General features: G+C 39.2%; 1 protein-coding gene across 1 annotated transcript; it reads right to left on the reverse strand.

Moving 5' to 3' along the window:
* Window positions 1-3,110: 3,110 nt before the first annotated feature.
* Window positions 3,111-25,700, reverse strand: LOC110288844 (uncharacterized). The gene is given in 6 exon segments (XM_085832772.1): window positions 3,111-3,226; window positions 3,229-3,619; window positions 3,621-5,724; window positions 7,020-7,080; window positions 7,323-7,449; window positions 25,565-25,700. Coding segments are annotated over 6 exon segments (2,829 nt in total). The 5' UTR covers window positions 25,595-25,700.

Genomic DNA, 25,700 nt, shown 5'->3' on the forward strand with positions numbered 1-25,700 from the left:
CCACAGATCTGCCCTTCCACATTATGGTCAGATACAGTCCTTCTCTTGTAAACGTTTAGTTTCATAGAACATCCAAGTATTCATCATCAAATGAGCAGGAGTCCTCTGCATTCACAAAATTGAGTAAGTGTCCTTGTGCTAAGATGTAGTATCTGTTGGATTTGTGCCTAAGAATGGATTAGTTGGGTCTTGAGGTAGATTCACAGACTTCTGAGAATGCAATAAATAGTACCTCATATACAAAATTTATCTGACGCCCATTTTAAAAGTACTTGTGTCTAAAATATTGCTATGTAACAGTCTTAAAATATTTACCTCTAAAATGCCTGTGGTCTTCAACAAATATGTCTTCCGAGTATGCTGAAAACTATGTTCACATTTGTAAGTTTATTTTTTTTAATTTTTAATATTTTTTATTACATATTTTCCTCAATTACATTTCCAATGCTATCCCAAAAGTCCCCCATAGCGCCCCCCACTTCCTTACCCACCCATTCCCATTCTTTTGGCCCTGGCATTCCCCTATATTGGGGCATATAAAGTTTGCAATTCCAATGGGCCTCTCTTTCCAGTGATGGCCGACTAGGCCATCTTTTGATACATATGCAGCTATAGTCAAGTACTGGTTAGTTCATCATGTTGTTCCAACAATAGGGTTGCAGATCCCTTTAGCTCCTTGGGTACTTTCTCTAGCTTCTCCATTGGGAGCCCTGTGATACATCCAATAGCTGACTGTGAGGATCCACTCCTGTGTTTGCTAGGCCCCGGCATCGTCTCACAAGAGACAGCTATATTTGGGTCCTTTCAGCAAAATCTTGCTAGTGTATGCAATGGTGTCAGCGTTTAGAAGCTGATTATGGGATGGATCCCTGGATACGGCAGTCTCTAGATGGTCCATCCTTTCATCACAGCTCCAAACTTTGTCTCTGTAACTCCTTCCATGGGTGTTTTGTTCCCAATTCTAAGAAGGGGCACAGTGTCCACACTTTGGTCTTCATTCTTCTTGAGTTTCATGCGTTTAGCAAATTGTATCTTATATCTTGGGTATCCTAAGTTTTGGGCTAATATCCACTTATCAGTGAATACATATTGTGTGAGTTCCTTTGTGATTGTGTTACCTCATTCAAGATGATGCCCTCCAGGTCCATCCATTTGGCTAGGAATTTCATAAATTCATTCTTTTTAATAGCTGAGTAGTACTCCATTGTGTAAATGTACCATAATTTATGTATCCATTCCTCTGTTGAGGGACATCTGGGTTCTTTCCAGCTTCTGGCTATTATAAATAGGGCTGCTATGAACATAGTGGAGCATGTGTCCTTCTTACCGGTTGGGACATCTTCTGGATATATGCCCAGGAGAGGTATTGCTGGATCCTCTGGTAGTACTATGTCCAATTTTCTGAGGAACCGCCAGACCGATTTCCAGAGTGGTTGTACAAGCTTGCAATCCCACCAACAATGGAGGAGTGTTCCTCTTTCTCCACAGCCTCGCCAGCATCTGCTGTCACCTGAATTTTTGATCTTAGCCATTCTGACTGGTGTGAGGTGGAATCTCAGGGTTGTTTTGATTTGCATTTCCCTGATGATTAAGGATGTTGAACATTTTTTCAGGTGCTTCTCTGCCATTCGGTATTCCTCAGGTGAGAATTCTTTGTTCAGCTCTGAGCCCCATTTTTAATGGGGTTACTTGACTTTCTGGAGTCCACCTTCTTGAGTTCTGTATATATATTGGATATTAGTCCCTTATCTGATTTAGAATAGGTAAAGATCCTTTACCAATCTGTTGGTGTTTTTTTTGTCTTATTGATAGTGTCTTTTGCCTTGCAGAAGCTTTGCAGTTTCATGAGGTCCCACTTGTCAATTCTCGATCTTACAGCACAAGCCATTGCTGTTCTATTCAAGAATTTTTCCCCTGTGCCCATATCTTCAAGGCTTTTCCCCACTTTCTCCTCTATAAGTTTCAGTGTCTCTGGTTATATGTGAAGTTCCTTGATCCACTTAGACTTGACCTTAGTACAAGGAGATATGTCAAAATTAGGCTAAAACTTATAACCCAATATTTATACTTAAATGTGGGAAAACTCTGCTAATTAAGGTTACAGTCCACCAATGTGTAATTTGCCTTTTCTGTCAACACATAATGGAAAATGGCCTTCATTTTTGGGGCTTCTACTTTTCTGACCTTGTCTGGGGAATTAAAAGCCCTTGCACAGAACTCACCCTTAGGAATGTCAGTGACTTAACTGGAATATAGGATGAACTAACTTCATCCTGATTAAGAAACCCATACTCCTAGATTCTCAAGATTCCTGAAATGCTTGTCCCTGATAATGAGGCATTTTGGTAATCTCAGCATTCAGCTTTACCCATTCTGGAAGTTCCTATCCCCAGTCCTGCAAATTATATAAGCCTTCAATCACCAAAAAGTTGTTCTGACTCCCTGCCGCTGGTACTGGATTGATCATTCATTGTCCATTTACACTGGGCTTGTGAACCTCAAGTTTGCTGTGTGCTCCCATTGACCCGATGAACCAATATCACCTTATGATCCTTGAGGGCATGGAGACATACACTGAAAATTCTATACCTAGGTTATCTTTGTTTGTTATAACTTATTATATACTCAATTCATACCTTGTTTAAAAGGTGTGTGTGTAAATATGTACAGTTACATTCTTTTTATTTTTTACCTTGTTCTCATCTCCCACTTTATATCTGGACCACAGTACACATCCCTCCACTTCTCTATATCCCTCCCAAACTAACATCACACCCATATATTCTACCATTTCCCCTGAAATAAAGAGCAACATACTTGGAGACAGTAAATGAACAAGGCATAACATATTTTAATAAAAATAGGCACAAACACTCATTTCAAATCTCGCAAACCAAATAATTAAGACAAGAACCATGTGGAGAGTAGGCAAAAGAATCAGATACACCCACCCACTATATTCCCACAAACCATGTTGCATCCCTTAGAAGGTGACTGCTAACAAATGGCTTTATTAGATTGATTACATTTATAGGGTTCTCACAAGAATTTGTTTTTAAAATTCCTTTTCAGACTACCATAACAAAGCCTTTACCACATTCACTGTATTATCAGGGTTTTTCTTCCGTATGTATTCTTTTATGTGCCTGAAGCTGACTGTGTCTTGCAAAGGTTTTACCACACTTGTTACATTCATAGGGTTTCTCTCCAGTATGTGATCTTTTATGATTTCATGGAGTATTGTGACATGCGAATGTTTTGCCACATTGTTTACATACACAGGGTTTTTCTCCAGTATGGGTTCTTTTATGGATTTGAAGATAGTTGTGACATACAAAGGCTCTGCCACATTGATTACACTCATAGGGTTTCTCTCCAGTATGTGTTCTTTTATGGATTTGAAGACTACTGTGACATGTAAAGGCTTTGACACATTGTTTACATTCATAGGGTTTCTCTCCAGTATGTACCTTTGATGACACTGAAGATGAACAAATTGTGTAAAAGCTTTGCTACACTGGTTACACTCATAGGGTTTTGCTCCAGTATGTATTCTTTTATGATTTCGAAGAGTAATGTGACCTGCAAAGGCTTTGTCACATTGATTACATTCATATGGGTTTTTCTCCACTATGTGTTCTTTTATGGATTTGAAGAGTACTGTGACGTGTAAAGGCTTTGCCACATTAGTTACATTCATAGGGTTTCTTTTCAGTATGTGTTATTTCATGACGTTTAAGATGAACAAATTGTGTAAAGGCTTTGCCACACTGGTAACATTCATAGGGTTTCTCTCCAGTATGTGTTCTTTTATGGATTTGAAGATATCTGCGACATGCAAAGGCCTTGCCACATTGATTACATTCATAAGGTTTCTCTCCAGTATGTGTTCTTTTATGGACTTGAAGAGTTCTGTGATATGCAAAGGCTTTGCCAGATTGTTTACATTCATAGGGTTTCTCTCCAGTATGTGTTCTTTTATGGATTTGAAGGTATCTGCGACATGCAAAGGCTTTGCCACATTGTTTACATTCATAGGGTTTCTCTCCAGTATGTGTTCTTTTATGGATTTGAAGATGGCTGTGCTGTGCAAAGGCTTTGCCACATTGATTACATTCATAAGGTTTCTCTCCAGTATGTGTTCTTTTATGGACTTGAAGAGTTCTGTGATATGCAAAGGCTTTGCCACATTGTTTACATTCATAGGGTTTCTCTCCAGTATGTGTTCTTTTATGGATTTGAAGGTATCTGTGACATGCAAAGGCTTTGCCACATTGTTTACATTCATAGGGTTTCTCTCCAGTATGTGTTGTTTTATGGATTTGAAGATGGCTGTGCTGTGCAAAGGCTTTGCCACATTGATTACATTCATAGGGTTTCTCTCCAGTATGCGTTCTTTTATGTCTTTGAAGATTGCTGTGACATGCAAAGGCTTTGCCACATTGATTACATTCAAAGGGTTTCTCTCCAGTATGTATCCTTTCATGACACTGAAGATGAACATGTTGTCTAAAGGCTTTGCCACACTGGTTACATTCATATGGTTTCTCTCCAGTATGTGTTGTTTTATGTTTTTGAAGATTTCCAAGACGTGCAAAGGCTTTGCCACATTGATTACATTCATAGAGTTTCTCTCCAGTATGTGTCCTTTTATGGATTTGAAGATGGCTGTGATATGCAAAGGCTTTTCCACATTGGTTACATTGATAGGGTTTCTCTCCAGTATGTGTTCTTTTATGGATTTGAAGATTGCTGTGACATGCAAAGGCTTTGCCACATTGATTACATTCAAAGGGTTTCTCTCCAGTATGTATCCTTTCATGACACTGAAGATGAACATATTGTCTAAAGGCTTTGCCACACTGGTTACATTCATAGGGTTTCTCTCCAGTATGTGTTGTTTTATGTTTTTGAAGATTTCCAAGACATGCAAAGGCTTTGCCACATTGATTACATTCATAGAGTTTCTCTCCAGTATGTGTCCTTTTATGGATTTGAAGAGTTCTGTGATATGCAAAGGCTTTGCCACCTTGGTTACATTGATAGTGTTTCTCTCCAGTATGTGTCCTTTTATTGATTTGAAGAGTTCTGTGATATGCAAAGGCTTTGCCACATTGGTTACATTCATACGGCTTCTCTCCAGTATGTGTTTTTTTATGGATTCGAAGATATCTGCAACATGCAAAGGCTTTGCTACATTGATTACATTCATATGGTTTCTCTCCAGTATGTGTTTCTTCTTTATGGATTTTAAGAGTTTTGTGATATGACAAGGCTTTCCCACATTGGTTACATTGATAGAGTTTCTCTCCAGTATGTGTTATTTTATGACATTGAAGATGACCAAATTGTGCAAAGGTTCTGCCACACTGGTTACATTTATAGGGTTTCTTTCCAGTTTGTATTCTTTTATGGATATGAAGATTGCTGTGACCTGAAAAGGTTTTCCCACATTGATTACATTCATAGAGTTTTTCTCCAGTATATGTTCCTTTAGGGATTTCAAAATGGCTGTGACATGAAAAGGTTTTACCACATTGGTTACCATCATAGACTATTTCTTCAGTGTGTGGTCTTCTATGCATTTGATGATCAGTATAAGACTTGAAAGATCCAATGCTCTTATGTAACTGATGATGATGGTTTCTTGCAAAGGCTCCATCATATTGAATATATTCAAAGGGTTTCTCTCCAGTATTACTTGGTCCATCCCTTTGAAGATGCCTGTGATATAAATAGAGTTTAACACATTAGATATTTTCAGAGTGTTTCTCTATAGTAAGATTTTATTTAAGACTGTGTATGCAATTGGTACATGTATAAGTTTTACTCCATTTATTATACCAATGAATCATTTATCTGTATGGATTAGGCTAACAATCTATTCTAATTGTAAAGAGGAATCAGATATAATAAGGTTCTGTCATGTTGTTTTTATCCATGTTAGTTTGATTCATTATGGTTATTATTTACATCTTTAAAAGTACCTGTGATGGAAAGAGCATTTATTACATGACACAAAGTTACAATATCTTTTTCCTTTATGAGGTTTTTCATATATTTGACAAAATGTGCAAGCATTCACAGATTTACCACAATGGTTGGATTCATGAATTTACCTATAATATGAGCCATACAACATTTGGGAAGTTCAACAGGAGAAACAGAATATTTCTACATTAGTAATACTCATAGGTATTTTCTGCAGTCTGAGGTTTTTGATGTATTCACAAAGAAGTTGTGATTTTAATTAATTGTACGCCTTCACAATTTTCAACAAATTTATTCTAAGTTGGGAAAATTAACCAATCTTTTAATTGTCCTGAGCGAATTATATAGGGTTTAGCTTGCCTTAGGCAGAGTATTGTATCATTTATGTTCAATGAATAGATGATAGACAGATTAGAAAGATAGATACATAGACAGATAGACAGACACATAGACAGACAGAGATATATCTGTCCCATATAATACAACTACCTAAGGAAGAATAACAAAATATATATACCTTGTATTCACTTAGTTTTAATTTTTGTTCCTCATAGACATGTGGCATTTAGATTAAGATTTCACAACAAACTTTTTCACTTCCAAGAACTTCCACACTCAATAATATAAGCAACCTTGCCACAAGTATATGAATTACATCAGTATACTATGGACTGTTTGCATATCAGACAGTTTTGGATATAAACTGATTTCATATTCAGTGTGTACACTTTTTATACTAGCTGAGTGGTATGAGACTAAACAGATTGGCAGATCTACACTGTGGAATGAATGGGACTGTGATTGATAAGGTACTGTCTGTTAAGGCAGTGTTTTCGTGTTTTCTGTCTTAAAGGAAAGCCTTGCAAACACAATCAAATACCTGACACTGAGTTGTCCTTTTTGTGAGAATTTAATAATCAGTATCCATAAACTCTGCTTATTTATAACCCTGATTTTAAGTAAAACTTCAAGAACAAACTAAGATTTCTTCAAAGGCATATTTGGATCAGCATGCACAAGAAAATTACCTTCTGGGTCTTCCACAATTTTCACAATCTTCTTCAATATTGTCTTCTTCCCAGTTATAGCCTAGAAGACAGTACAAGGAAATACATGATATATTTGTGGAATTCAGGCAAAATTTAAGAAACTATCTTCAGTGATCCTTACAAAGAAGCCTAATTTATTCTCATCATTCTTCCTCCTTCTCAAATGAAATTGTAGAGGTACATCAATAACAACAAGAAAAACAAACAACCACACATACAAACACACAACTAAAATACAGTTGCCCTCTCTTTCAAAAGAAGAAACAACAATCACAATCTTACCTATGGCAGTGAGGTTCTTATAGATTTCCAGCATCACATCTTTGTAGAGACTCTTCTGGGAAGGATCCAGCAAAGCCCATTCTTCCTGAGTAAAGCTCACCAGTACATCATTGCACGTCACTGCGTTCTAAAACATCCCATATATATGTACAAAAGTAGCATGAGAATGAAATATTAGACATGTACATTTCATTGACAATATTTCAAATAATGTTGGTAGTTCGCCCACTTGTTCCCTGACACAGAAGTTATAATGTACTCATGATCATTTTTGAAGGAACCTGAATAATGAGTTCTCATCTGTCATTTCTTCACCCTTTGAGTTGGAGAAAGTCTTGGAAGACAAAAGCCAATGAATACATATAAAGAGACAAGCAAAAAGATCAATAGTAGTAAGCACACAGAGATATTGTATGAAATATTCTCATTACAAAAGTAATGAACAAGATGCTTAGATTCGTGAATGCATTTAATTACAGCACTGATGATACAGAGGCACAAATATCTCATTGTTCTTGATGCCAGCTTGGTATAGGCAATGAGTTCTAGGATAGTCAGAGTTGTATACTATGTCACAGTATCCCTTACCCAAAAAAAAAAAAAAAAAAAATTAAAGAATCAAACCACCTCTAGCCTAGAGACACAGATCAGTGAAAAAATGCAAGTATCATTGGATTTTTGACGAAGAATAGGTCAGATTAACTTAGAAGATGTAAATAGAAGAAATCTGCTTAGTTATTGTTCCCTGAAAACTTGATAAATAAATAAATATAATGGTCCAGTTTCAATTATTTAGGAGCTAGCTTTGTTACTACAGGCACTGACATTTGGCATACCAATGACTGACAAGAATTCCCTTAGAGTAGAAACTCTAAGGGGAGGCTCTAAGGCCCAAATGTGGGTAACCTTAGTCAAATGTGTAACAGAGTGAATATGGAATCTGAAGAAACCACCTCCAGTACATGGACAGGGCCCCAGTGGAGGCTCTCACATCCAACATTCTCACCTCAAAGTTGTTCCTTACTAAAAGGAATGTGGGGACAATCATGGAGCTGAGCATGAACAAATGGCTGAACATTGACTGACCCAACTTGGAATCCATCCCCTAGGTGGTCACCACACCCTAACATTATTACTGATGCATGTTGTAACTGCAGACACGAGCTTAGCATGGGTGTTCTTTGAGAGGCTCTACCAATAGCTGAATGAAACAGTTGCAGATAGTCACCCGGACATTCCAAAACCAGGTGTAAAGATGTGACCCATGTCCTGTGTTGCCAAGCCAACAACCTCAATCCCAGATCCCACTCAGCTCAAATCCCACCCTTTCTTGTGTGATGTCATTTTCCATATAAATTAGGAGATCAACCTCTCCTCACTCTCTTTCTTTTCCACCCCTCTACTTGCCTTGCTGTCCCCTTTGTCTATACACAATAAACCTCTCTCATGTGGAATCCCTTGGTATTGTGCACTGTTTGGTATATCTGGTAAATATATATATTATTATTAATATCAATAATATATGAGTCTCCCAGTCCAAAAAAAAAAACCCAGGATAAGATGGTTTTAATGTAGAATTCTATCAGAGCTTCAAAGAAGAATACCAATACTCTTCAAACTATTCCACAAAGTAGAAACAGAAGGAACACAACCCAGTTCATTCTATGAAGCCACAGTTACACTGAGTACTCCCCCTTGGAGATGGAGTGGTTTCTGTGTAATCAGGAACTTTTCACAATTTCTTTTCATAGAGGATTCATAAGAGATTCTTCTTTCTTTCTTTCTTTCTTTCTTTCTTTCTTTCTTTCTTTCTTTTTGTTTAAGGCACTTTTTTTATTAGCTATTTTCTTCATTTACATTTCAGATGATATCTGTAAAGCCCCCTACTATACCCTCCCCCCACTGTTCTCCACAATCCCCTCACTCCCCCTTCCTGTCCCTGGCATTCCGCTGTACCGGGGCACATGATCTTCGCATGAACAAAGTAGAAAATTTTTTCTCCTTCCTACTTCTATCATGTTTAGTGTTCGAAATAGATTTTAAAAATGAAAAAAAAAAAAAAAAAAAGAGTTGCTACTATTGTCTCCTAAAAACAGAAAGGTCTAATGCTCTACCTATCTCTTTGTGAATTCAGGTGATTAAAATGGTTTATATGTCTCTGCAGATGCTCATAGATCTTTATGATTTCAGGATAACAACTGCAGTCCCCACAAAAAACAATTTTGAAGAACAATTTAATGTCTTCTTAGTGCCAAGAACCATGCAACCTGAAAAACCTGTAAAACTCAAAACTCAGATGGACACTAGTGGTGCACACCTTTAATCCCAGCACTTGGCAGGAGGCAGAGGCAGAAGCAGCAGAGGCAGAGGAGGCAGAGAGGCAGAGGAGGCAGAGGAGGCAGAGGAGGGAGAGGAGGCAGAAAGGCAGAGGCACAGAGGCACAGAGAGGCAGAGAGGCAGAAGCAGAGGCATGCCGATATCTGAGTTCTAGGCCAGGATAGTATACTAAGTGAGTTCTAGGACAGCTAGCACTATACCAAGAAACTCAGTCTGAAACAAACAAACAAACAACCCTAAAAACTCCCTATGTGCCTTGGAATTTAATTTCCATGAAACACAACCATGTTGATGGTAATTCAATTAAATTGAAAAAATTAAAAACAAATCAAATTTAATATTCAAAAGAAATTAAATTTAAAATGTTGCAACAATTGAAGGTAGATGTGGCCATAAATGTGAAAACAAGGAATGGTTAATGGAAGGTAAAAGGAAAAAGAAATAAAAAGGAAAGGAACATGGCTATTCCTAGACATGGTGGAATAGAAAGTTTATTGCTGATACATGGGAGAGTAGAGTTAAGAGAAAGACACATCTTAGGGAGTGACCAGCATCAAGTGGAACCTAAGCCATGTGAAGAGAGGAAAACAAGACTAAGAGATGAAGTGGGTAAATGATAGATGAAAAAGATATTCTAACAAATTTGAGTGGATTACATAAGAAAGGGGAGCAGGGAGAGTTGCAGACCAATCCCTGGGATCCAGGGTAGGTTATGTGACCCATAAACTATAAAAGGTAGAGACTGGGGGATTTGGGGAGAAACTGACAAACTGGCCTGCTATGATTTGTTAAATAGGCACCTAAGCCATTTGTGCTGGGCCTTGAGACGTAACAACAGTAAGAAATGATAAGCCTAAAGGATTTAACTATAATATAAGAAATATTTTCCTTTTTTTTTTTTTTTTTTTTTGAGACAGGGTTTCTCTGTATAGCCCTGGCTGTCCTGGAACTCACTTTGCACTGATCTGTGTCTCTAGGCTAGGGGTGTTGTCTCCTGATGACTCCAGGACTGTTCCAGACTGAATCCCCACTCCCATTATCCTTCTCCATGTTTTGTTTAGAAGAGGTCTTGCATTAGTCTATCACCTGCTTAGTCACGGACTTAATAGGTTTATTGAAAAAATTCAGAAGGAGAAAACACCCCTAGCCTAGACACACAGATCAGTGCAAAAATGCAGTATCACAGGAGTTTTGACTGGGAATTGGTCAGATTAACTCAGAGGATGAAAATAGAAGAAAACTGCTTGCTTATCGCTCCCTTAAAGCTTGATAAATAAATGAATATAATGGTCCAGTTTCAATTATTTAGGAGATAGCTTTGTTACTACAAGGCACTGATATTTGGCATACCAATGACTGACAAGAATTCCCTTAGAGTAGAAACTTTAAGGGGAAGCTGTGAGGACACACCTTAGTCAAAAGTGCAATAGAGGGAGTAAGGAACCTGAAGAGACTACCTCCACCCCAGTGGAGGCCCTCACATTCAAAATTTTCAGTTCAAAATTGTTCCTTTCTTAAAGAATGTGGGGACAAAAATGGAGTGATTTGGGGTGTCGCCTCTCCTGAGTCAGAATGTGGGAGAGTACTCACGTTGTGGGTCTTTCAGAACTATGTTCATAACAGCTTTCTTTGTAATAGCCAGAAACTGGAACAACCTAGGTGTTCTTCAAATAAAGTGTGGATGAAATAAATGTGTTACACCTAGACAACAGAATACTAATCACCTACTATAAGTAAAGACATCAATAATTTTATAGGCAAGTGGATTGATGTTGAAATTATTATCTTGACTGTGGTAACCCAATCACAGAAGGACATGCATGGTATAAACTCACTTATAAGTGGAAAGTGGATATTAGCCATAAAATGCAGGATACACAGGTTATACTCCAAAGGCAGAAAAGAGGTAGAGATGACATAATGCACACGTGAGGACACTTAAATCTCACTTAGAATACAGAACTAAATAGTTATGCTTGGCAGATTGATCAAAGGAACTGGGTGGGAGAGGAGACAAAGGAGGAAATTGGGAGGGTTCAGGGTCAGGTTTGGGGAGGGAGAGGACAGATAGCCAGATGGCCATGAGAATGTATGCAACCAAAGGAGGTTGGGAGGTGGCAAATGTCTGAAATTAACTTCTGCAATGGAAGATCAAGCCTTGCTTGGACCTAATGAGACTGAGTGACAGTTTCTGCACCTGGCAGACGGCCCTGGTGTCAGCTTACTAGAGTGTTGAGGGGTGCTGTGGGCAATAAGGTACATATTTCACAATCTGGCAAGGAATGTCCTCAGTGTTAAGGTTAAGGACTCCATGATAATTAGAAACAGCTGGAGTCCAGGAGTTAAGGGTGTGGCTATGTCTGCAAAATGGTAAATATTAGGATCTTCAGGACAGCATTTATGGGAAAGAACGCTCTATACATGAGTTTGAATATATATTTTCTCAACTATGCAAAAGTAATGATTCAATATGAATTATGTGAGGGTCTTCATGATTCTGAATCAACAAAAGCAGTACACTATGAGCCAACTTGTTGTTCGAAAGTTACATCTATTTGTTTGCTTGTTTGATTGATTGCTTAAGCTTAGGAAGACAAGACAGGTTCCTGAGTTCAGGATCAACCTAGGACAGAGCAAGGTTACCCTCTGGCTTGCTGGAAATGATAAGTTCAGGGCAGGGTCAACACCCAACTAGCCTATCATCTGTGTTTAACAAAGGCAGATAGAGCTTTGAGGTATTTTGCAATGCTAAGAAAAAATATACTCCTCAGTCTCCTAAGAATCAAAAGCTTGGAGTCATGGAATGCTGATTCATAAGATAAACAAAACTAAAACCTGGAGTAAATGACTAGGTTGATAGGTAAAATTAAAAAAATTAAAAAAAAAACAAAACAAAAACTGTACTTGTATTCTGTTGGAGATGAGATTACCAGAGAAATGTTTAAACCAAAGAGAAAACTGCTAGGAGAATGTGCACGCATGCATACAGACATACAGACACACAGACACACACACACACACACACACACACACACACACACACACACACACAGAGAGAGAGAGAGAGAGAGAGAGAGAGAGAGAGAGAGAGAGAGAGAGAGAGATAGGTAGAGGGAGAGGGAGAGAGAGAGAGGGAGGGATAGGGAGAGGGAGAGAAGCAAGAAAGCAGGACATGGACATAGAGGTCTCTCAGAATAGCAATCAAGCAGAATATAGACAAGGAAATATCCAGAGAGAGACAGAGCAGCACAGAAATATTAGCAGAAGGAAAATCCATATCCAGAAAAATAAATATTATCCAATTTGAATCCATGCTTTTTCTTTTCACCACTACCACACACCCCTTCTCTCAGATCATCTCTGAAGCCAAGCCTGGTCTATTGCCACATCAATCAATGGTCAAGGAAGAAAAAAGAAATTAAAAACTTTGCAGAATTTAATGAAAATGAAGGCACAACATACCAAAACTTACGTGACACCATGAAAGCAATGCTAAGAGGAAAACTCAGCTCTGAGTGCCTCCAAAAACAAACTGGAGAGAGCACACACTAGCATCTTAACAGTACACCCGAAAGCTCTAGAACAAAAGGAAGAAAATAAACCCAAGAGAAGTAGACAGCAGGAAATAATCAAACTCAGGGCTGAAATAAACCAAACAGAAAGAAAAGGAACAATGCAAATAATCAACAAAACTGATTCAAAGAAGCTGGTTCTTTGAGAAAATGAACAAGATAGGTAAACCTTAGCCACACCAACTAGAGGGCACAGAGACAGTGTCCAAATTAACAAAATCAGAAATGAAAAGGAAGATATAACAACAGAAATTAAAGAAATTCAAAAAAATCATCATATCCTACTACCAAAACCATGTATATTACACAAAACTGGAATATCTGGATGTAATGGACAAGTTTTTAGACAGATAATAAAAACCAAAGTTAAATCAGGATCAGATAAATCATTAAACAGTCCCTTAAGCCCCTAAAGAAATACATGCAGTCATTAAAAGTCTCCTAAACAAACAAACAAACAAACAAACAAACAAACAAAGAAATGCCCAGGACAGATGGTTTTCGTGCAGAATTCTATCAGACCTTCAACGAAGACATACTACCAATACTCTTCAATCTAGTTCACAAAATAGAAACAGAAGGAACACAAACCAATTCATTCTATGAAGCCACAGTTACACTGAGTATTCTCCCTTGGAGATGGCGCGGTTTCTGTCTAATCAGAAACTTTTCACAATTTTCGTTCACAGAGGACTTCATAAGAGATTTTTTTCCACTTGTACCATGTTTAGTGGTGTTTCAACCAGAGTTTAAAAACTGGAAAAAAAAAAAAAAAAGATACTACTGATCTCTCCTCCAAATAGAGCAGCTCAATATTCTACAGCTCTCTTTGTGAATTCAGATGAGCAAAATGGTTTGTATGTCTCTGCAGCCACTCACACTTCTTTGTAATTTCAGGACAACAACTGAAGCCCACATGCAAAACAATGGTAAAGAACAATTTAATGTCTGCTTTGTGCCAAGCACCATGCACAACTGAAAAACTTCTGAAACTCAAAACTCCTTATGTGGCCTGGAATTTAATTTCCATAAACACAACCATGTGGCTGGTAATTCAATTAAATTCAAAAAATTAAAATCAAATCAAATTAAATATTCAAAAGAAATTAAATTAAAAACGTTGCAACAATTGAAGGTAGATGTGGCCATAAATGTGAAAACAAGGAGTGGTTAAAGGGAAGCGAAAGGAAAAGGAAATAAAAAGGAAAGGAACATGGCTGTTCCTAGACATGGTGGAATAGAAAGTTTATTGCTGATACATGGGAGAGTGGAGTTAGAGACAGGCACATCTTAGAGAGTGACCAGAGTCAAGTGGAACCAAAGCCATGTGAAGAGAGGAAGGAGAGGAGAGGAAAACAAGACTAAGAGATGAAGTGGGTAAATGATAGATGAAAAAGATATTCTAACAAATTTGGGTGGATTACATAAGGAAGGGGAGCAGGGTGATGTATACCCCAAGGGTGGGTTTTGTTAGGCATACACTGTAAAGGGTAACTGGGGGATTTGGGGAGAAACTGACATTCTGGCCTGCTTTGATTTGTTAAATAGGCACCTAGGCCATTTGTGTTGGGGCTTAAGATGTAACAACAGTGAGAAAGGATAAACCTAAAGGATTTAATTATAATATCAAAATTTATTTTTAAAAGTTGAAATAGGGAGAAATCCGGCCTACATAGGGCCACAAGCCTCTTCCGGTCAGAAAAGCACCGGGGCAGCTGGGGCGCAGGGTCGGCTGACACTCGCCAGCTACCCACAACACCCGCCACAGGATCTTAAGACTTCTGGTGAGTGGAGCACAGCTTCTGCTCCAATCCAATTGCGCGCGGGACCTGAGACTGCATTAGTTAGGGAAGCAGAAACCGGCCTGAGTAGGGCCACAGGCCTCATCTGGCCGGATCAGCACAGGGGAAGCTTGAGCGCAGGGTCGCCTGACACCCGCCAGCTACCCACGACCCCCGCCGCAGGATTTTGGGACTGCTGGTGAGTGGTACACAGCTTCTGCTCCAGTCCAATCACGCGGGACCTGAGACTGCTCTGGTTGGGGAGAGAGAAATCCGGCCTACATAGGGCCACAAGCCTCTTCTGGTCAGAAAAGCACCGGGGCAGCTGGGGCGCAGGGTCGGCTGACACTCGCCAGCTACCCACAACACCCGCCACAGGATCTTAAGACTTCTGGTGAGTGGAGCACAGCTTCTGCTCCAATCCAATTGCGCGCGGGACCTGAGACTGCATTAGTTAGGGAAGCAGAAACCGGCCTGAGTAGGGCCACAGGCCTCATCCGGCCGGATCAGCGCCGGGGTAGCTGGAGTGCAGGGTTGCCTGACACCCGCCAGCTACCCACGACCCCCGCCGCAGGATTTAGAGACTGCTGGTGAGTGGAACACAGCTTCTGCTCCAATTTTTAAACAGTGACAACAATAACAACTAACCCCAGAGATTACCAGATGGCGAAAGGTAAACGTAATAATCTTACTAACAGAAACCAAGACCACTCACCATCATCAGAACCCAGCACCCCCACTTCGCCCAGTCCAGGGCACCCCAACACACCGGAAAAGCTAGACACGGATCTAAAAGCATATCTCCTGATGATGGTAGAGGACTTCAAGAAGGACTTTAATAACACAATAAAGAAATACAGGAGAACACTGCTAAACAGGCAGAAGACACTAAAGAGGAAGCACAAAAATCCCTTAAAGAATTGCAGGAGAACACTGCTAAAGAGTTACAAATCCTTAAAGAAAAACAGGATAACATAATCAAACAGGTAGAAGTCCTTACAGAAAAACAGAAAAACACATCCAAACAGATGATGGAAATGAACAAAACCATACTAGACCTAAAAAGGGAAGTAGACACAATAAAGAAAACCCAAAATGAGGCAACACTGGAGATAGAAACCCTAGGAAAGAAATCTGGAACCATAGATACGAGCATCAGCAAAAGAATACAAGAGATGGAAGAGAGAATCTCAGGTGCAGAAGATTCCATAGAGAACATCGGCACAACAATCAAGGAAAATGTAAAATGCAAAAAGATCCTAACTCAAAACATCCAAGAAATACAGGACACAATGAGAAGACCAAACCTACGGATAATAGGAGTGGATGAGAATGAAGATTTTCAACTCAAAGGACCAGCAAACATCTTCAACAAAATTATAGAAGAAAACTTCCCAAATCTAAAGAAAGAGATGCCCATGAACATACAAGAAGCCTACAGAACTCCAAATAGACCGGACCAGAAAAGAAATACCTCCCGACACATAATAATCAGAACAACAAATGCTCTAAATAAAGATAGAATACTAAAAGCAGTAAGAGAAAAAGGCCAAGTAACATATAAAGGCAAGCCTATCAGAATTACACCAGATTTTTCACCAGAGACTATGAAAGCCAGAAGATCCTGGACGGATGTTATACAGACACTAAAAGAACACAAATTCCAGCCCAGGCTACTATACCCAGCCAAACTCTCAATTAACATAGATGGAGAAACCAAAGTATTCCACAACAAAACCAAATTCACACATTATCTCTCCACGAATCCAGCCCTTCAAAGGATAATAACAGAAAAAAACCAATACAAGGACAGGAACCACGCCCTGGAAACAACAAGAAGGTAATCCCTCAACAAACCTAAAAGAAGACAGCCACAAGAACAAAATGCCAACTTTAACAACAAAAATAACAGGAAACAACAATTACTTTTCCTTAATATCTCTTAATATCAATGGACTCAACTCCCTGATAAAAAGACATAGACTAACAAACTGGCTACACAAACAAGACCCAACATTTTGCTGCTTACAGGAAACTCATCTCAGAGAAAAGGATAGACACTACCTCAGAATGAAAGGCTGGAAAACAATTTTCCAAGCAAATGGCATGAAGAAACAAGCTGGAGTAGCCATTCTAATATCTGATAAGATTGACTTCCAACCCAAAGTCATTAAAAAAGACAGGGAGGGACACTTCATACTCATCAAAGGTAAAATCCTCCAAGAGGAACTATCAATCCTGAATATCTATGCTCCAAATACAAAGGCAGCCACATTCATTAAAGAAACTTTAGTAAATCTCAAAGCACACATTGCACCTCATACAATAATAGTGGGAGACTTCAACACACCACTTTCACCAATGGACAGATCATGGAAACAGAAACTAAACAGGGACACAGAGAAACTAAGAGAAATTATGAATCAAATGGATCTGGCAGATATCTACAGAACATTCTATCCTAAAACAAAAGGATATACCTTCTTCTCAGCACCTCATGGTACCTTCTCCAAAATTGACCATATAATTGGTCACAAAAAAGGCCTCAACAGATACAAAAATATTGAAATTGTCCCATGCATCCTATCAGATCACCATGGACTAAGGCTGATCTTCAATAACAAAATAAATAATAGAAAGCCAACCTTCACGTGGAAACTGAACAACACTCTTCTCAATGATACCTTGGTCAAGGAAGGAATAAAGAAAGAAATTAAGGACTTTTTAGAGTTCAATGAAAATGAAGCCACAACATACCCAAACTTATGGGACACAATGAAAGCATTTCTAAGAGGAAAACTCATAGCTCTGAGTGCCTCCAAAAGGAAACTAGAGAGAGCACACATTAGCAGCTCGACAACACACCTAAAAGCACTAGAACAAAAGGAAGCAAATTCACCCAAGAGGAGTAGACGGCAGGAAATAATCAAACTCAGGGGCGAAATCAACCAAGTGGAAACAAGAAGAACTACTCAAAGAATCAACCAATCAAGGAGCTGGTTCTTTGAGAAAATCAACAAGATAGATAAACCCTTAGCCAGACTCACTAGAGGGCACAGGGAAAGCATCCTAATTAACAAAATCAGAAATGAAAAAGGAGACATAACAACAGATCCTGAAGACATCCAAAACACCATCAGATCCTTCTACCAAAGGCTATACTCAACAAAACTGGAGAACCTGGATGAAATGGAGAAGTTCCTAGACAGATACCAGTTACCAAAGTTGAATCAAGATCAGGTTAATGATCTAAACAGCCCTATATCCCCAAAAGAAATAGAAGCAGTCATTAATAATCTCCCAACTAAAAAAAGCCCAGGACCAGATGGTTTTAGTGCAGATTTCTATCAGACCTTCAAAGAAGATCTAATCCCAGTTCTTCACAAACTATTCCACAAAATAGAAACAGAAGGTACTCTACCCAACTCATTCTATGAAGCCACAATTACTCTGATACCTAAACCACAAAAAGACCCAACAAAGATAGAAAACTTCAGACCAATATCCCTTATGAATATTGATGCAAAAATCCTCAATAAAGTTCTTGTAACCGAATCCAAGAACACATCAAAACAATCATCCATCCTGACCAAGTAGGTTTCATCCCAGGGATGCAGGGATGGTTCAATATACGGAAATCCATCAACGTAATCCAGTATATAAACAAACTCAAAGACAAAAACCACATGGTCATCTCGTTAGATGCGGAAAAAGCATTTGACAAGATCCAATACCCATTCATGATAAAAGTCTTGGAAAGATCAGGAATTCAAGGCCCATACCTAAACATGATAAAAGCAATCTACAGCAAACCAGTAGCCAACATCAAAGTAAATGGTGAGAAGCTTGAAGCAATCCCTCTAAAATCAGGGACTAGACAAGGCTGTCCACTTTCTCCATACCTATTCAACATTGTACTTGAAGTCCTAGCCAGAGCAATTCGACAACAAAAGGAAATCAAAGGGATACAAATTGGAAAAGATGAAGTCAAAATATCACTCTTTGTAGATGATATGATAGTATATATAAGTGACCCTAAAAATTCCATCAGAGAACTCCTAAGCCTGATAAACAGCATCGGTGAAGTAGCTGGATATAAAATTAACTCAAACAAATCAATGGCCTTTCTCTACACAAAGAATAAACAGGCTGAGAAAGAAATTAGGGAAACAACACCCTTCTCAATAGTCACAAATAATATAAAATATCTTGGCGTGACTCTAACTAAGGAAGTGAAAGATCTGTATAATAAAAATTTCAAGTCTCTGAAGAAAGAAATTATAGAAGATCTCAGAAGATGGAAAGATCTCCCATGCTCATGGATTGGCAGGATCAACATTGTAAAAATGGCTATCTTGCCAAAAGCAATCTACAGATTCAATGCAATCCCCATCAAAATTCCAAATCAATTCTTCAACGAATTAGAAAGTGCAATCTGCAAATTCATCTGGAATAACAAAAAACCTAGGATAGCAAAAACTCTTCTCAAGGATAAAAGAACCTCTGGTGGAATCACCATGCCGGACCTAAAGCTCTACTACAGAGCAATTGTGATAAAAACTGCATGGTACTGGTATAGTGACAGACAAATAGACCAATGGAATAGAATTGAAGACCCAGAAATGAACCCACACACCTATGGTCACTTGATCTTCGACAAGGGAGCTAAAAACATCCAGTGGAAGAAATACAGCATTTTCAACAAATGGTGCTGGCACAACTGGTTGTTAACATGTAGAAGAATTCGAATCGATCCATTCCTATCTCCTTGTACTAAGGTCAAGTCTAAGTGGATCAAGGAACTTCACATAAAACCAGAGACACTGAAACTTATAGAGGAGAAAGTGGGGAAAAGCCTTGAAGATATGGGCACAGGGGAAAAATTCCTGAATAGAACAGTAATGGCTTGTGCTGTAAGATCGAGAATTGACAAGTGGGACCTCATGAAACTGCAAAGCTTCTGCAAGGCTAAAGACACCAGCAATAAGACAAAAAAACCACCAACAGATTGGGAAAGGATCTTCACCTATCCTAAATCAGATAAGTGACTAATATCCAATATATATAAAGAACTCAAGAAGGTGGACTCCAGAAAGTCAAATAACCCCATAAAAAAATGGGGCTCAGAACTGAACAAAGAATTCTCACCTGAGGAATACCGAATGGCAGAGAAGCACCTGAAAAAATGTTCAACATCCTTAATCATCAGGGAAATGCAAATCAAAACAACCCTGAGATTCCACCTCACACCAGTCAGAATGGCTAAGATCAAAAATTCAGGTGACAGCAGATGCTCGCAAGGATGTGGAGAAAGAGGAACACTCCTCCATTGTTGGTGGGATTGCAAGCTTGTACAACCACTCCGGAAATCGGTCTGGCGGTTCCTCAGAAAATTGGACATAGTACTACCAGAGGATCCAGCAATACCTCTCCTGGGCATATATCCAGAAGATGTCCCAACCGGTAAGAAGGACACATGCTCCACTATGTTCATAGCAGCCCTATTTATAATAGCCAGAAGCTGGAAAGAACCCAGATGTCCCTCAACAGAGGAATGGATACAGAAATTATGGTACATTTACACAATGGAGTACTACTCAGCTATTAAAAAGAATGAATTTATGAAATTCCTAGCCAAATGGATGGACCTGGAGGGCATCATCTTGAGTGAAGTAACACAATCACAAAAGAACTCACACAATATGTATTCATTGATCAGTGGATATTAGCCCAAAACTTAGGATACCCAAGATATAAGATACAATTTGATAAACGCATGAAACTCAAGAAGAATGAAGACCAAAGTGTGGACACTGTGCACCTTCTTAGAATTGGGAACAAAACACCCAGGGAAGGAGTTACAGAGACAAAGTTCGTAGCTGTGATGAAAGGATGGACCATTTAGAGACTGCCGTATCCAGGGATCCATCCCATAATCAGCTTCTAAACGCTGACACCATTGCATACACTAGCAAGATTTTGCTGAAAGGACCCAAATATAGCTGTCTCTTGTGAGACGATGCCGGGGCCTAGCAAACACAGGAGTGGATGTTCACAGTCAGCTATTGGATGTATCACAGGGCTCCCAATGGAGAAGCTAGAGAAAGTACCCAAGGAGCTAAAGGGATCTGCAACCCTATTGTTGGAACAACATGATGTACTAACCAGAACCCCGGAGCTCTTGTCTCTAGCTGCATATGTATCGAAAGATGACCTAGTCGGCCATCAATGGAAAGAGAGGCCCATTGGACTTGCAAACTTTATATGCCCCAATATAGGGGAATGCCAGGGCCAAAAGAATGGGAATGGGTGGGTAGGGAAGTGGGGGGGGGCTATGGGGGGCTTTTGGGATAGCATTGGAAATGTAATTGAGGAAAATATGTAATAAAAATATTAACAATTAAAAAAAAAAAAGAATTGACTTCTTAAAAAGATAGATATTATTGAAAGTATGAATAGCTACAGTGTCTTTCAACAAGAGCAGGCCATTACCTCGTAGGCAAATACAGCAAACCAGTAGCCAACATCAAACTAAATGGAGAGAAAACTTAAAGCAATCCCACTAAAATCAGGGACTAGACAAGGCTGCCCACTTTCTCCATAATTATTCAGTATAGGACTTGAAGTCCTAGCCAGAAGAATTCCACAACAAAAGAAGATCAAGGGGATACAAATTGGAAAAGAAAAAGTTAAAAAATATCATTATTTGCAGAGGATATGATAGTATCTATAAGTGACACTAAAAATTCTACCAGAGAACTCCTAAACCTGATGAACAACTTCAGTGCAGTAGCTGGATATAAAATGAACTCAAATAAATCAGAGGCCTTTCTCTACACAAACGATAAACAGAATGAGAAATAAATAGGGAAACAACACCCTTCACAGTACTCACAAATAATATAAAATACCTTGGTGTGACTCCAACTAAGGAAGTGAAAGATCTGTATAAGAACTTCAAGTCTCTGAAGAAAGAAATCAAAGAATATCTCAGAAGATGGAAAGGTCTCCCATGCTCATGGATTGGCAATATTAGTACAGTAAAAATGACTATCTTGCTGAAAGCAATCTACAGATTCACTGCAATCCCCATCAAAATTGGAACTCAATTCCTCACAGAGTTAGAAAGGGCAATTTGCAAATAATTCTGGAATAACAAAAATCCTAGGATAGCAAAAACTATCTCAACAATTAAAGAGCCTTTGGTGGAATCACCATCCCGGAACTCAAGCTGTACTACAGAGCAATTTGTGATAAAACAAAACAAAAACAAACAAACAAAAACCCCCTGCATGTTACTGGTACAGTGACAGTCAGTCAGATCAATGGAACAGAATTTAAGACCCAGAAATAAACTCACACATCTATGCTCACTTGATCTTTGACAAAGGAGCTCAAACCATCCAGTGGAAAGAGGACAGCATCTTCAACAAATGGTGCTGGCTCAATTGGCAGATAGCATGTAGAAGAATGCAAATTAATCCATTCTTATCTCCTTCTACAAAGCTCAAGTCTAACTGGATCAAGGAACTCCACATAAAACCAGAAACACTGAAACATATAGAGTAGAAGGTGGGAAAAGCCTCAAAGATATGGGCACAGGGGAAAAATTCCTGCACAGAACAGCAATGACTTGTGCTGTAAGATCGAGAATCAACAAATGGGGCCTCATAAAATTGCAAAGCTTGTATAAGGAAAAAGACCGAAAGTCAATAATACAAAAAGGCTTGCAACAGGGGGCTGGAGAGATGGCTCAGCGGTTAAGAGCACTGACCTCTCTTCCAAAGTTCCTGAGTTCAAATCCCAGCAACTACATGGTGGCTCACAACCATCCATAATGAGATCTGACGCCCTCTTCTGGAGCATCTGAGACAGCTAAGTGTACTTACATATTAAAAAAAAAAAAAAAAGGCTAGCAACAAACTGGGAAAGGATCTTTACCAATCCTAAATCTGATAGGTGGCTAACATATAATATATATAAAGAACTCAAGAAGCTGGCTTCCAGAGAACTAAATAACCCTATTAAAAATGGGGTAAAGAGCTAAACAATGAATTCTCAACGGAGGAATACTGAATGGCTGAGAAGCACCTGAAAAAATGTTCAACATGCTTAATCATCAGGGAAATGCAAGTCAAAACAACCCTGAGATTCCATCTCACAGCAGTCAGAATGGTTAAGATCAAACATTCAGGAGACAACAGATGCTGGCAAGGATGTGGAGAAAGAGGGACACTCCTCCATGGTTGGTGGGATTGCAAGCTTGTACAACCACTCTGGAAATCAGTTTAGCAGTTCCTCAGAAAATTGGACTACCTGAGGACCCAGCAATACCACTCCTGAGCTTATACCCAAAAGATGCTCTAACATGTAATAAGGACACATGCAAGGACACATGCTCCACTATGTTCATAGCAGCCTTATTTATAATAGCCAGAAGCTGGAAAGATCCCAGTTGTTCCTCAATGGAGGAAAGAATACAGAAAATGTGGTATATTTACACAATGAAGTACTATTAAAAACAATGAATTCATGAAATTCTTAGAGAAAAGGATGGATCTGGAGGATATCATCCTGAGTGAAGTAACTGAATCACACAAGAACACAAATGATATGCACTTACTGATAAGGGGATAATAGCCCATACACTCAGAGAACCCAACATACAATTTGCAAAAGACTTGAAACTCAAGAAGGAAGACCAAAGTGTGGATACTTGGGTCCTTCTTAGAAGTGGGGAACAAAATGCTCATGTATGGAGTTACAGAGACAAAGTGTGGAGCAGACTGAACGAATGACCATCCAGAGACTCCCCCACTCGGGGATCTATTCCATATATAACCATCAAACCCAGACACTATTGTATATGTCAAAAAGATTTTGCTGACAGGACCCTGACCTAGCTCTTCTTGCGAGGCTATGCCAGTGCCTGGCAAATACAGAAGTGGATGCTCACAGTCATCTACTGGATGGAACACGGGGCCCATAATGAAGGAGCTAGAGAAAGTACCCAAAGAGCTAAAGGGGTCTGAAACCCTATAGGAGGAACAACAAAATGAACTAAGCAGTAACCCCCAGAGCTTTGTCTCTAGTTGCATATGTAGCAGAGGATGGTCTAGTCAGCCATCAATGGGAGGAGAGGCTCTTGGTCTTGGGAAGATCATAAGCCCAAGTACAGGGAAATGCCAGGGCCAGGAGGAGGGAATGTGTGGGTTGAGGAGCAGGGCAGAGGGAGGCTATAGAGGGCTTTGGGGATAGCATTTGAAATGTAAATGAAGAAAATATCTAAGAAATAAAAAAGAAAGTATGCCTAGATACAGTGTCTTTCAACAATATTAGGCTATTACCTTTTAGGAAAATGGCATCAATAAGATAATGTATGATCCCGTCATTATATGCAACATTAGCTGCTGAAGTCTATAACTTGACACACATAGATAAAGCCAATTTCCCTTGATTCAAATTTCTGAATGGCCTTATCTAGATCAATGAAGTTTGGTTCAACATAACCTCCCCAGGTGGTATACCCACCAATCTGGATTATTTTTATTCACATGCATGACTTAATTTACCCTGGGGAATTACAAATTACACCATCAGAAGCTTGTTCATAATGATGACCCCTGCAGATAATTCCCTTAAACTACAGTGTATGAGCTAGCTACTGTCTACACTGTTAGCCCTGAAGTGTACACAGGAAACTGTTCCTCCTGCTCGGGTCTGAAGACAGAAGCCATGCTCCAAATGCAAGGACTTCTCCTTCTACTGCAAAGGGCTGTACACTACATGACTAAAATGAGCAATTTTAACACTCTCTTGAGGTACAGCCATTTAACTAATGAATTACGAAGTTTAGCAAGGTAGAGGAGGAGACTGAGATCCACGTGCCAACATACTTTGTCTCAGAAACAATTTTATAAAAAACTAAAGACGAAGCTCTTCTAAAATTAGTCCACACTTTTTCTGGTTATTAAAAAAAAAAAAAACGGAGAAATATTGAAAAAAAAATGTGTTTTCATCTACCAAACACATGAGATACATATTAAACGTCGACAAATTTAACTCGAAATGAATGACAACCAAAATGCTAAATGCCAAGAGAAGAACTTGTAGAATACACGAAAGAAACGTAGCCTGTCTGCCTTTGGCATCCTGCTAAGGTGTTTCTTTTTTTTTTTTTTTTTTTAAGATATCCACTATATGTAAGTACACTGTAGCTGTCTTCAGACACTCCAGAAGAGCGCGCAAGATCTTGTTTCGGATGGTTGTTAGCCACCATGTGGTTGCTGGGATTTGAACTATGGACCTTTAGAAGAGCAGTCGGGTGCTCTTACCCACTGAGCCATCTCTCCAGCCCCTAAGGTGTTTCTATACACAGGACCCTGCTCGAAAGGTTTTGTGAACATTCAGCCCAGATAGTGAAGTTATACACGTGCCACCATTGGGTCCAGAAGCGGCTAAAACCACGAGGCAACTCACAGGTGCCTGCATGTAGCTGCTGGTTCCGACCCAGCCTTCCGTAGGACCCACCACACCCGATCCCGCTCCTCACCTCTGTGGGAAGTGACAATATCCTCATCATGTCGCACTTTCAGAACTTGCCTGAGCTTCCTTCACAGTACCCAGCAGCACACAGGACAAATCACTTAAACCTGCTTTACAGGGAACCAGCGAAAAGGATTCCGGAA

This window comes from Mus caroli, unplaced genomic scaffold, assembly GCF_978045245.1.
Source record: "Mus caroli unplaced genomic scaffold, Mus_caroli_1 scaffold_18, whole genome shotgun sequence".
Classification (NCBI taxonomy): Eukaryota; Metazoa; Chordata; class Mammalia; order Rodentia; family Muridae; genus Mus; species Mus caroli.